General features: G+C 41.8%; 3 protein-coding genes across 3 annotated transcripts; 1 reads left to right on the forward strand and 2 right to left on the reverse strand.

The window, feature by feature from the left end:
* Positions 1 to 3,411: 3,411 nt before the first annotated feature.
* PCOAH_00011210 (Uncharacterized protein) lies at positions 3,412 to 4,094 on the forward strand (the record flags this gene model as incomplete). Its single annotated transcript, XM_020057930.1, has 2 exons — positions 3,412 to 3,414; positions 3,516 to 4,094. 2 exons carry the CDS (start codon positions 3,412 to 3,414, stop codon positions 4,092 to 4,094), a joined length of 582 nt encoding a protein of 193 aa, XP_019913597.1.
* Positions 4,095 to 4,867: 773 nt separating this feature from the next.
* On the reverse strand, positions 4,868 to 7,292 carry PCOAH_00011220 (Uncharacterized protein; the record flags this gene model as incomplete). The annotated part of the gene is made up of 4 exons (XM_020057931.1): positions 4,868 to 4,921; positions 5,025 to 5,161; positions 5,298 to 6,143; positions 6,470 to 7,292. The coding sequence occupies 4 exons, from the start codon at positions 7,290 to 7,292 to the stop codon at positions 4,868 to 4,870; spliced, it is 1,860 nt and encodes a 619-aa protein (XP_019913630.1).
* A 2,003-nt stretch (positions 7,293 to 9,295) lies between these two features.
* On the reverse strand, positions 9,296 to 10,719 carry PCOAH_00011230 (14-3-3 family protein; the record flags this gene model as incomplete). The annotated part of the gene is made up of 4 exons (XM_020057932.1): positions 9,296 to 9,324; positions 9,475 to 10,063; positions 10,256 to 10,341; positions 10,635 to 10,719. 4 exons carry the CDS (start codon positions 10,717 to 10,719, stop codon positions 9,296 to 9,298), a joined length of 789 nt encoding a protein of 262 aa, XP_019913377.1.
* Positions 10,720 to 13,477: the final 2,758 nt, after the last annotated feature.

Raw genomic sequence — 13,477 nt, forward strand, 5'->3', positions numbered from 1 at the left:
TTTTCCTTCGTTTTTTTTTTTTTTTTTTTTGAGTAATTTTTTTAATTTTGGTTGTTCCGATGGGTGGCGAGCAAACCAAACCGTGTACTGGTTTACTTCGTTGTTTGCCTTACATGTTCAAAATTACATATATGGTTTCGCGCGGGTTATACATTTGTATATATAATATATATGTACAATACATGTGCGTATGTACATACGTCCGTTACGATGGCGCGTCCCAAGCCGTTTCGCTGTTCACCCGCCCTTGCGTATTATTACAATTTGTTATATACGTCAAGTGCGGTTCACGTTTAACGCATGTTCGTTCATGGGGGAAACGGAAAATAAACGCCCCCCGCGTTATTATCCCTTTTTTTATGTGCAACAAGAAGAGTAACATGGTTACAGAGTTATGCGAAAGTGGTTAGCTATTTGTTACAATGCGATGCGTGGCAAGTGGTACATATAATATAACCCCCTTATATGTACATATAGCTTTGCGCGTACAAGTACTTTTGCTAAACCAAATTATTGCATTTGCCTTGGTTGCAAGGGGAACCATGCACTACGGCTACTGTGCTTTCATAATTCCATCAACCACCTCCGATCCACTTTTCCCTTCTTATTTATTATTTTTCTTTTTTCTTTGTTTCTCTTTGCTCACCCGCTTTACCAGCAATTTTGTCAAAACCATTTTGGTTGCGTTGTCTCCTTCATGAGCATTTGTATACAGGTGAATGGGTCACTCGGTGATCACGTGATTATTACGTCAACGTACTTTCATCGCATATACCTTTCGCGTAGTTCGCCGGCCAAATAAGCACTCACCATTATGCAAAGCATTTTAAGTCGTATTGGATTTTACCTCCCTCTGTCCCCACGCCAATTGGGAGAAAAATGAACTGAAGAACAAAAGTGGGCGAACATATGGAAAAGGTACCCCCCCTTGCCCATCGGAAAAGTACAACATGAGAGTGCTAGCTTCTTACGAACGGGTTGCCAACCTTTGCGTGTCGAACGTTTGGTTTTGCTCAACCCATCGTATTCATTACCCTTAGATTTAGGCGATTACCCTTTGTGGTTCTACTCCGTACCGCCTTCTAACGCGATTTGGAAATTCCTTTCCTTTTACATATACTCTTCGTTAACATGTTGAAATGGAACCAGCAAAGTGAGGGGGAAAGGTAAGCGCGTGCCGTCTGTATAAGGTTGCTCTCGTACGCCACCGATACAGGGTATCAAATAAACGAACTCATATATGCCTCCAATCACCGTACACTGGAATGGCAAACCAATCACCTTCGTCAATTTCCGACCCACCGTAAATTACTCATATCGTGCGTATAACACGCATATGTTAAAAAGGCACACACGGAGGGCTGCACAGATGAGGAAAAATGAACAGATCTAAACCAAAGCTAAAATGTATTTTTTTTTGCTGCCCTTACTAATTGATACACTTTTAGTGCTAGGAAATATTTTATATACACTGGCGAGTAACGCAATTTGGCTTGTGCCCTCTTCGGTTTGTTCATCGCTAAGTGTGTATATGGGAGCTATTCCCTATCCTCTCTGTTACCCCATTCCCACGTTTTGCCTCCATCGAAAGTACCTAGCCAAAGGCGAAATTGATAAAGGCTGAATGGAGATCTCCAATTAGGCGTACGCTTAGTTTTACGTGTGTGCTAGTCCGTTTGTCTATCCGTTTAAAGGGGTTCCTGAACTGTCATCCGTCGAAGGGGCAATACCGTAAGTGGAGAGAAGAACGTTGCATATTGTGCATGGCGATTTCTCCAACCAAGCGTCAATACAGTAGGCTCATGTAAACACATTTCATCATGTTTCTTTTACCTTACCAGTTGCGCAAAAAAAAAAAAAAAAAAAATTGTAGCGCGGCCATTTAACGGCTTTTCCGTATGAACCGTTCAGGTGACTTGCACACCAATACGTAGTTAAGGCGAATGCCAACTTAACGGTTTTGCTTTTACGGGCCAAGTTATGCCCATGTGAGGAGACATATACATACGTTGGAGTAACTTCCACCCTGGAAGGAAGTTCGATTAAAATGAAAGCAGTGCACATAAGGTTATAAGTCTTGTTCATTCTCTTCCTCCTCGATGAAAGGCAAATTCATTGAAAAAAAAAGAAAAAAAAATGAAATAAACAAGCTGACATTGATAGTGGTCTCCCCCTCTTTTGCGTATCTCCCTTATGCATCCATATGTATCCACGTCTGTACGAGGTTCATCCGTAGGCAGTTCATCCGTACGCAGCTCATCCCTGCAGCTTCCCCATATTATCATTTTCACAAATGGTTAGTGACCCCCTTTTGTCCACACTCACGGCCTTTACACGATTCCCCACATTTGCTAAAGCCGTAAATGAGTTGCTCACGTGGGGAAGTCTTTATACAAACGGGACCGCACGAATAATCACACTTTGGAATCCTACGTAGAGACGAAAAGCAACTCTTCTATTCTATGTCACACAGGTTGAGAAGTAAAATACCCCTTCTGCTGGGGGCGAACTAAACAAAGTAAGCAATTCTAAACAATAAAAGAGTGTACCTTCAAAATGGGGAAAAGGAGGAAGTTCATTATCGTCCAATCCAGAGGAAGTGCTTTTTTTTTTTTTTTTTTTTTTTTTTTGGATTTTGTCCCATTAGGCCCTCATGTGAACCGTAATGAGCGTAAGGACATAAAAATATGTATGTGAGTTGACTCATTTCCCCCAACCGTGGCTGTATTCAAAATTGGTCCATTCTGTCACCTCCTTTGTAGAATGCGTCTCTACAGGCAAAGGGAAATTTGACTAAATAAGGGGAAGTTCCCCCCAACCTGCTGTCAAAAAAAATTGCTCCGTTGAAAGCGATCGCCGCGCTACCTAGCGAACGTAAAAACGGGGATCACAATGTGGGGTAACAAAAATGCAAACGCAACATGCAGAAGCGTAGCTGTCCCGGCGTGGTTGACCCATTTTGGTGGTCGTTCAAAATTTGCATTATTGCGTAGAAAAAAAAAAAGAAAAAAAAAAAAGAAAAAAATACAAGAGATACGGGGCAATTTGTGTTCCCCCTATTGGCATCCTTTTTTTTTTTTTTTTTTTTTTTCTTTTTTCTACGTAATAACGTAAATTTTTCACAAACGAAAAAAATTTGTTCATCCTTTTTTCCAAAGAATAGCTTCGAATTATGTAGTGCGGGGATCCACCTGTTGGGGTTTTTTTCCCACGTCGTGCTTCTCCACTGATTTGTTCGCTGGTTCACCAAATTTGCTACATAACACCAAGCCGTCCTTTTCTGTTATATCGTAAGGGGATTAGTGTAGCTTGCTCACTCTGCTAGCCGATTAGCAGCGCCTTTGCAAGCAGGTGACAGTAAAGATTTGTTGCTAACTGCATTGTATCCAGGACGAAAAACGACAGGGACAAATGGTAAGCGCGGCAATCCGACAGCGTAGAGCTCCTTCTACGCCGTTTCCCCTTTGTTGGCCAACAGCCCCACCCTCATGCCATCCAACGCCCACCTTTCGCAGGGGAAGTTCAAGAAAACACAAAAGGTACTTAAGCTGAAGAGGATCATCAACCCAAAGGACAGCAGGCTTCAACAGAATGGCCAAAAGGAAGTAAAAAAAAATATTAACAAAAATGACGAGAAGGTAAAACAAGTAACCCAGATAGATAGTAACTTATTTTTTAATTACAATGAAAATTTATGTCCACCATATAATATAATCCTTGACACGAACTTTATAAACTCCAGCATACAATATAAGTTGGACATAATAAAAGGCTGCTCAGAATTGCTGCTAGCCAAATGCAATATCTACGTGACAGACTGCGTTGTGGCGGAAATGGAAAAACTTGGCCAGCGATTTTCCCTGGCTTTAAAAATATTAAAGGATCCAAGATATATCCGACTGACCTGCACCCATAAAGGAACCTATGCAGATGACTGCATTGTCAACCGGGTCACTGAAAGTCGCTGCTATATCATTGCGACCAACGATAGGGACTTAAAAATCAGGTTAAGAAAAATTCCTGGCGTTCCCATTTTATATGCCAAAAATTTTAAGTACAGAATTGAGAGGTTGCCGGATAACATTATGATATGACGAGGGGTGCCCAACATTGGGAATTTTTTCCCACTCCGATTAGCACGGATCGCCTCCCCCCTTTTCCCAAGTGCATATTAACGTTGTGCATGGGGATGTCCCCAGGCAATTCACACTGCTATGTGTGTAACACGCACGTGTGGATGGGTAGAACATATGCGTTTGTATAACTGCCTCACTTTTTTCGTTCACATAAACAATTTTTAATATTCGTTTAACCCGTTGCTTTCACCCCCTTTTTTTTACGTAAACAATCCAATTTGCCTCATAATCAGTCAAACCGTTTGAAGTTACCATCTGTGCTTCATGTAGCAACACAGCGACGCAGCCATTTTATGGAAAATGTATTGCACCGTTTGGGAAAGTCACATGTGGTGGGTGGGGGAATTTCCCCGATTTGTATTTTTATTTTTGTGTCCACATCGGATTATAGTATGTACCTTTTGGGAGGGAAAAAAAATAACCGATGGATGTGGATGCGCTTAAAAATAGAGGAACTCACAAGTTAGTGTCATGCGAAGTGCGCCGCATCAAATGGGTCACGTCAAATGGGCCATCACAGCTAGCTAAAAAGAAAAAATATGAATGTTCAGGCAAAAAAAGTACCTCACAAGGCATTTGCACGTGGGAAAAAAAAAAAAAAAAAAAATGACTAATTCATTGATTAATGGCTAGCTAACCAATAGGAACAACTGCACACACGGACTTGCAAACCACCTCTCCACCCTTTGTATCGTTCGCGTGAAAGGTGGATTAAGCGACCTGTGGAAAGCTTATGCCGAACTACTCATGTGGTCATATCTCAGTTTTATTTCCTTCACGTTTTCCTGAGAAGAAAAAAAATTCGTTTCTTTTTTGAAGTTACAATATTTGGCGTATATTTTTATCTTTTCAGCTTTGTTGCATTCACTTAGCAAATCTCTCCCTTACGTCGACGAATCCCGGGGACATATCCGTTACAGTGTTGTGATACCTGAAGGGGTGAAGGTTTCCATCCCTATTTTTTTCCCCAAACAGGTTGGCCCGAATATATGAACGACAGCCAACGCTGCTGTTGGATATGAAACCTGCGGGTAGGGGGAAAATGGTGTCCATGTGGCGCCATGTGCGTAAAAGTATAAACCTGGCCCCCCATCATAGCATACATGTGTGTGAACTGACGTATAAACCGTGATTAGTACCACGCCGCCGCCTCATACACACTCAAGACCCACTTATACTTATAGTCAAAGTAATTATGATCCCCTATGGTGGGGACATTTGCTATGAATGTCCCGGATCGGAATATGTTATAATTGCCAATGTACATATCAGCATTTGCACAATTGATAATGGTTATGTTGTCCTCAAATAAGTTGTTGTCGCCGATGTAGATGTTCCCCTTGTTTGAGCTGATGTAGCAACCTGGAAATAAAATGTTGCCACTGCCTACTTTAACGTTACTACCTGGGGTGGCTAAGAGGTAGGAAGGTTTTGCTAAGATTTCTTGTACTACCTCATTTTTTGCATGGTGGTTGTTTCTCTCTTTCGTTTTTTTTGGTGCGTCCCTTTTGTGTGGACTTTTAATTGGGGAAAATGACACCCCATTTGTAGGACCCCTGTAAGAACCACTAATTAGCGAAAGCTGCAAAATGTGCCTATTCACACGACTGTTGAAGGGCCCCCTTCTTGCTTCCACCCAGTTGGTGTCCTTCATGAAGTAAAAAGAAATGATATAGTCCAGGAAGAACTTAAAAAGACATTTTCTGATTTTTCTACTATATATATAATTTTTATTTTGTCGTAAATTTATCAATGCTTTATTTTCACTATATGTTAACTCTGTCCATAATTTTTTACTTTTATATTTATTCATTTTGATAGTTATACACATTTTCCTATTTTTGTAAAATAATTTTTTCACTTTTTTTTCTGTGTTTTGCTTATGTCTGCTTATCACTCTGTTTTGCACAATGGCAATCTTGAAGAAGTCGTTTACTTCGTTTTCGTCCATTCGACATTCTGTTGGTGGCGGTCCGCGGGCAGGTTCCTCCCCCTCAACGTCCTTTTCTGAACAGTTCAGTGGGGAAATGAGACTTTAAATAGATAATTGTCAATGAGGGTGTGAAACGAAAGGGAAAGAAAAAAAAAAAAAACGGAAAAAGGGGAGATACACTTTTTGTACTCCCCCGTTGTTTATCCGCTTTGAGGAGAAACTGCCACCAAATGCATGCGTGTATATGTTCACACATGTTTTTCACATGAGACATATATGCGAATTCACATGTTGGGAAGTGAGTAGAAGTGACGTTATTGTATGTATTGATGCTGGAGCACCTCTTGCAAGCTTTCACACACTTAATTAGTTCACTTGCGGATTTGTTTTGTCAACTTACCCAGGTTGGTCATCTCTGTACCAGTTTTGCATAAGGGGGGATCGCTGCTCTGGAGAGCTGTCCCCGCGTTGTGCCCCTTCGTTTCTAACCGACCAATGGTATTTAAATAAGAACACAAGGGGGATGAATCTATGCTCATATGCGATTTGAACGTTTTGTAGTTCTGTAGAAGATGAGGGCGAGAAGAAATGGTGGCGTCTTCTTCATCGGCAAATGGAGAATTATCGTTAGGTCTAGAATACCCTTCTTCTTGATCAGGCAAAATATCTGCTTCCTTGTTGGCACTCGTTCCGCTTGGTATCGACTTGAACTCTAAGTGAGAATTTGAGTCTGCACGTGAGGTCTGTGAGGAGTTGCCCGGCGGTGTCATGAACGATGTCACCTGTGACGTGGTTGCCAAATTGGCACCGCAAGAATTCGACGTGGAGTGCTCCCCAGATTGGACACTGGAACGATCCCACAAATCCGATGAGTTTATTTTACGCCTGTTCGTGTTAAATTTCCTAAATATGTTGCTACCCCCCTGCGCTGTTCCCCCTTCAGGGGATAGCTTTTTAAATTTGTATACATACTCACTTAGTGATTTTACGCGCTTATACGGATTTAGCTGTTCACTCTTTATGGAGGTACACGAATCGTTTGTGGACGTTTTGGCTGAACCCCAACCTAGGAAGCTGTTCGATTGCTTTTCCACCCCGCTGGACGTGTGAGACACGTCAGAAGCGTGTGCTGATCCCCCCATGGGGGCAGGCCTTTCTTTTTTCCCCATTCCTCTGTTACCCAGGTTTAGGGAAAACAGCTTCACCAATTTGTCGTTGTTCATGGTGTGCATGCTTAAACGTAGGGATGGTGAAAATAAGGTAAACCCGCCTAAAGTGGGAAGCAACTGCAGGGTAGTAGCAAAATAGAGGCAAATAACTTGCTGAACGGGTAAAGTAGGACAAATAATATGTTCATTTTCCAACCTGACCAATTACAAAAAAAAAAAAAAAAAAAAGAACTCCGGGGGAATTACACACACATACCCACATTCGGAAGAAACAAATAGGTTAAGCCGAAGGGAGGAGTGAAAATTAATTGTACAGTAGTGGGTGAACACTTAGACACGGGGAAGTTTCCATTAGGACGTTTTTTCTTCCTGCCACGTATATGTAGGAACATTTTCAAGATAAGTGCAACTCTTTTATTGGTCTTTCTTCCCTTCCCACGTGTTAGACCCTTGGATTGATGGAAACGAAACAAGCGCGCGAAGGGAAAATTGCTACCTCCATATAACCAGTTTAAGATATACCCTTCCTCATGTAGTACATATGAAGTGTTAAAATGTGGGTGCCAATTTAGCAACTTAGCAACCATGGTTGAAAGCCTTTTGGTATGCATTGCATGTACATTTTTACACAATCTGTGAGGTTAGGAAGTGAAAACCCCCGTTGCGTCTAATTAGCGGATTTTATTCTTTTTTCTTTTTGTTTAAGTTGTGCCGCTATTTTCACCTGAACGGGTCATACATTTTTAGACCTATTTTTAAACCGTCCTGCACACACACTTTTTCCCCTCAAAATTGCGTCTTACGTTCTGCCTTTTCCTTATTCTGCTTATTTTCTTTTTTTCCTAATTTTTCTTTTTAATTATTTATTCGTCCTTGTAATGAAAATAAATTGTTATATATAGGATGAAAAAGAAAAAAAATTTAGAAAAACATATTTTTCATTACATGAATATGTTAAGTGCTTGGCATGTAAAAAAAGGGGAAATAAAAGTGGAATAAATAAAAATATAATGGGTAAAATGGGATATGTAAAAATATACTGGATATAATTTGGTGGAAAAAAAAAAATGTGGGTGAGTAAAATAATATTATAATTGAAAGTGAAAAAGGGGGAATGCGTAAAAAAAAGGCGATGGAAATTTTTTTGGGTTTAAAATTTCTCTTCTCATTACTTTGTTCTTTATCTCTGGTATGTGTTGCACAAGGGTGTAGGGGGTGTGTACACACCAATGTGCGCGTGTGCGTGCATAAATATACATACGACTGTGCACGTGCGTTGGCATGTGTGGTCATATGTATGCACGTTGCGTACGCGGCAGGTAGACGTCGGTCTTAACATACGTCTGCATATGAGTAGCATATACTTCAGCACATACAACTGCATATGCAGCCGCATGAGGGCGACCTTCCGCCGCCGCCGCGCGTGCCCACATACACATCCACGTACACTTAAAACATACACTTAAACATATACTTAAACATAAGCATAAGCATGAACACACGCACATATGCACAGGTAATCAGGGCACAAGCGCGAACACATATGGACAGGTACGCACAAGTACATATGCACACGTGTAGGTACACATGGACATGCACAGGTGCTCACACTTATCTATACGCATACTCACGTGCGCACATGATATATGCTACACCATCTTGCTACGCAGATTTACGTCCTTAAAATGAGTGCTTCTTCACGCAGATGGTGAGAAAATATATATGCATGTGCGTGTGAACACGGACGTGTACGCTAGCGCACGTACGTGCGTGAGTGCGTGTGTATGTGTGCATATATATATGTACATGAGCATACATCGCGTTTTCACATTTGCATTCGCTTTCGCATTCATTTTGCCTTCACTTTTGCATTCACATTTGTATTCATTTTGTATTCACTTTTGCCTTCACTTTTGCATTCACATTTGTATTCATTTTGCCTTCACTTTTGTATTCATTTTGCATTCACTTCGGCTGGTGCATTTCCATGCGCACTTCCTACATGTACACACACACACACACACGCACGCGCTCCTCAGACGGGGATGGTTACCCATTTATTCGAGGCCCTCATCCTTCGATTTCTCTGCGGAAAAAAAAAAAAAAAAAAAAAATATATATATATATATAGCAACATTAGCAAAATTGGCAAAGTGGAAAAATGGAAAAATTAACCCAACTAGCCAAAATAGGCGAAACGATCAAACAAGCCAACTGGTGCCTGCTCCGTGCGTACCTTCCGTCTGGTCTCCCTGCAAGTCCGAGGTCCATAAGGTCAAGTTATCCCGCAGCAGCTGCATAATCAACGTGGAGTCCTTGTACGAGTCTTCGCTTACGTTGTCGAACTCGGTGATAGCATCGTCGAAGGCACGCTTGGCCATTTCACATGCCTGGTGAGGCTGGTTTAAAATCTCATAAAAGAAAACTGAATAATTCAATGCAAGGCCTAAACGTATGGGGTGCGTCGATGGAAGTTCATTCTCTGCAATGTCAGTTGCCTTCTGGTAAGCTTCCTGTGCAAAGTTCGATGCTTCCTTCTTTCCTTCATCGCAGGAAAACTCGCTAATGTATCTGTAATAATCTCCCTTCATTTTGTAGTAAAACACCTTGCTTTCACTTTCGGACGTGTTTGGTATTAGCTTCTTGGTGAGCAGGTTTAGGATGTCCTGGCATATGTTATTTAGCTCCTCTTCTACTTTCTTCCTGTACGTGGCCGCAATGTTCTTGTTGTGCACGTTTGCCTTGCTCATTTCTTTTTGCTCAACGCTGGAAATTATTCTCCATGAGGCTCTTCTTGCACCGACAGCGTTTTTGTACGCAACGGACTGTAGGGGGGGGGAAAAGGCGTCGCGCATGAGCATTACCGTTAGAAGGTACACACTAGGGGGGATACACAATACACGGGGCACCACTCCTGCCCACGTTGGTGGCATCATCACGCACACACAAAAAAGTCTTGGCGAATAGGATGTGAAAAAATCCACCGCACGTAACGTAATGCCTTCCTTGTGACGTACCAGCAGGTTCCTCTCTTCAACGGTTAATTCGTCCTTGTCGTTGTTCACGCACTGCTCAACTAGGGTTCTCATCGCGTCGGCCATTTCTGCGGGGGTCAGGTGTAGGAATGAGCGAATGAAATAAATTTTGCACCACACACACTACTCTTCCGTGTCACACCTGCGCAAATACACGCAGAGCAGTTGCACCGTTTACACCTTCGCTTAAACCACACATGCTTAACACAATTGTCGTTACACAATTTCGACATACACACTTGGGGAGACGAATGGTCGAACGAATGCAATCCCTCCGTTGCGGCATACGCCGTCGTGATGCAGCACGTGTAGGAAAGGACTTTCCTCTATCGTCCTCGTGGCAGTCAGTGTGCGCACTTACCGTCATATCTCTCGGCCTGCTCGGCCAACTTGGATCGGTAGGTACAGTCCGACCTCAACTGCTTTAAATCTTCAGATGTTGCCATGGTTTCCTTAACAAAAGAGTTCCGCGAAGGATTATTCACCGGGGATAAAGCTTACGTTCGCTTACGTGAAATACGTGCACACGCGTTCGTGTTCACCTTATTATGCAAGTTGGCCAAGTGTGGAATAACGAGGCAAAGCAAGCAGATGAGCAGAGAACGGTGAAAAGCGCGTCAAAGAATGTTACACGTCGATGTATTGTATGAAAAGGCGCATATATATATAGCAGCGAGCGTTTGCTTGCGTTTTTGATTTATGCCTTCTCTTGAGAGTTTCCCTCTTTTGTGCATGAAATGTTTCTTTTTTTTTTTTTTTTTTTAAGTCCCTTCGCAAAGTGTGAAAAATTGCAGATAAACAGAGAACGTAGTTTTTTTTTTTTTTTCGTTTTTAATTTTATTTCTCAATCAAGTCTGCATGAAAAAAAAAAAAAAAAAAAGCATATGACATAAAATGGGCGTAATGTGAATTTATTACAAAAGCGTAAAAATTAAAAAAAAAAAAAAAAAAAATGTGCTGAGGTAATATGTGATATATATGTACATGTATACACTTTTGAAAAAAAGGAAAGGGGGGAAAAAAAAAAAAAAAAAAAAAATATAATATAATACAATATAATATAATATAATATAATGTAATATAATGAATTATCACAAGAGGGGGCTTAGTGAAAATAAAAAAGTGAGCACAGTGTACGCGTACTTTGGTGTGTTTGCAGTATGCATGTGCGGACGATGGGTGGATGGTGGAAGGATGTAATGACGTAATGACGGAAGGAAGTACGGTGGATGGTATGTACATGGGGGGAGGCTTCACAGAAAAAAGTGCCAATGCACATATATGCCTTATGTATGTGCATCATATGCTTGCCACGTATATATATATAATATATATACATGTACGTATGTGCACGCAGCGCTTGCTACGCGACCTGTGAGGCAAAAGGCTAAAGCGGTGATGGTGATAACACTATGCGGATGGTAATGGGGATGACTTATTGCCAAATGGCGTAGGAGGAGGAGCATGGCATGTACCCCTAAGGGGAAGCACAAAAACGAGTACGCAAAAAAGGGAGGCGGGCATGTGAATTATAAATGTGATCGACCATGGGTAGGCGCAAAAATGTACCAAAAAATGGGCACCCCATACGCGCAAGGTGTACGCAAAAATATGCGCACAAACGCCTAGTGCATATGAGCATACGCGGAACGGCGGGCCTTGCCCCCCAAGCCATGCGAAATGATCTTTACTTTGCACTGCAGCGGGAGCGCTTTTTTTTTTTTTTTTTTCCCTTACCGGCATGCCGCTGTATCGCCGTGCCTTTTCACAGTTTTACTGCTTCCTTTCGTACACCTCATCACGTTTTTTTTAAAAAGTTCGCAAATGTGCTACTTTCCCCAATTTGCTCATTAGGCAGCGTTCTTGGCTCTTTGAATGTTTTCTTTTCGACACTTCACGAGCGATATGCTGGGAGGTCGCGTTAAAAAAAAAAAAAGGGGCACACCAGTTTATTCACTCGGGCGCATTTACGTGCGCAGTCATGTGTACGCCGCATTGCGTTGCGGCACTGTTTATGTACGCATTTGCAATCCGACGTAGTCCCCCAGGAGGAATTTACAAAACGGTGTGGGGAAAAACACACACATGTATCAAGGTTGCCTCTACATTCCAGTAACGCTTCCCCCGCTGTTTTTCTTTTTCATTCATCCATAAAAAGCGAACTCGTTCCTATTTCACCGCTTCTTTCCATTTGTATGATTTTTTTGGGGTTCGCTGGATGACTGCGCATGTACAGGTATGCACGGGCACACGCATATGCTCTGGGGGGTGCCCTCTATATGTTGCGCTTTGTTCGCCTTTTTCCAAACCGTATATACATGTTCGTTCTCCCATCCCTGGGCGTAAACTTTTTACACCCCCAACGGGTGATGCATATAGCTAGTTGCCCCTCGTCGTTTTTCCTCCACACTGTTTGGCTAGCTGGGCACAGGGAAAAAGGTCGCTTCGCTGAAGGTACATTTTTGTACAACTGTACGGTTACTTGGTATGCTATCTCTGTGATATGCGCTACTACTGTCCCATTTGCAGGGGAAAAACATCTCCAGCGGGTTGCCACTGGGGGTGTTTTTTTTTCTTGTTTCTTCCCCAATCAGGGTGTCCATTTTTTTTTTTTTTTTTTTTTTCCAATTTGGCTGTTTTGTTCATACGAAAAAGCGTTTTAGCTGTAAATATTGCCGTTCAGGTGAAAATGGTTAATAAAGTTTCCCTCTCAAAGGGATGGGCAAAATAAATTAACATAAAGTGCTGCACATCGTCGCTTCCTTCGGTTACACAGGCGGTGTGCAGTGCGTGCGTCTACACAACGAACATACATGTGTAAACACATCGAAAAGGAGAAATGTAACGCCGTGGGAAAAAGAATGGGAAGAAGCATATAGATAATATTTACAGCTGATCACATTTTAAAAAAAATTGCAAAGTGCGAAGTTGGTTACTAACCAATTTGGACAAAAAAAGGAAAAACAAATAAGGACATAATTAACATGCATAGATTAAAAAATTTTGCGCACACTTAGCGCCGAGTAAAGCGCTGGGTGAGAGGTACAGCCCGACTTGGTCTACAAAAAGAATTGCGCAATCGGAGGAGACACACACATACATACACACCGAGAAGGGAGGGTAGACAAATTGCCCTACAAATGGAGGCACGAAAAAATACACAAAAATTTTCTGAACCCCTCTTTGGGTAAGCTTTTTTCTGGG

This window comes from Plasmodium coatneyi, chromosome 5 (genome assembly GCF_001680005.1).
Source record: "Plasmodium coatneyi strain Hackeri chromosome 5, complete sequence".
NCBI lineage: Eukaryota > Apicomplexa > Aconoidasida > Haemosporida > Plasmodiidae > Plasmodium > Plasmodium coatneyi.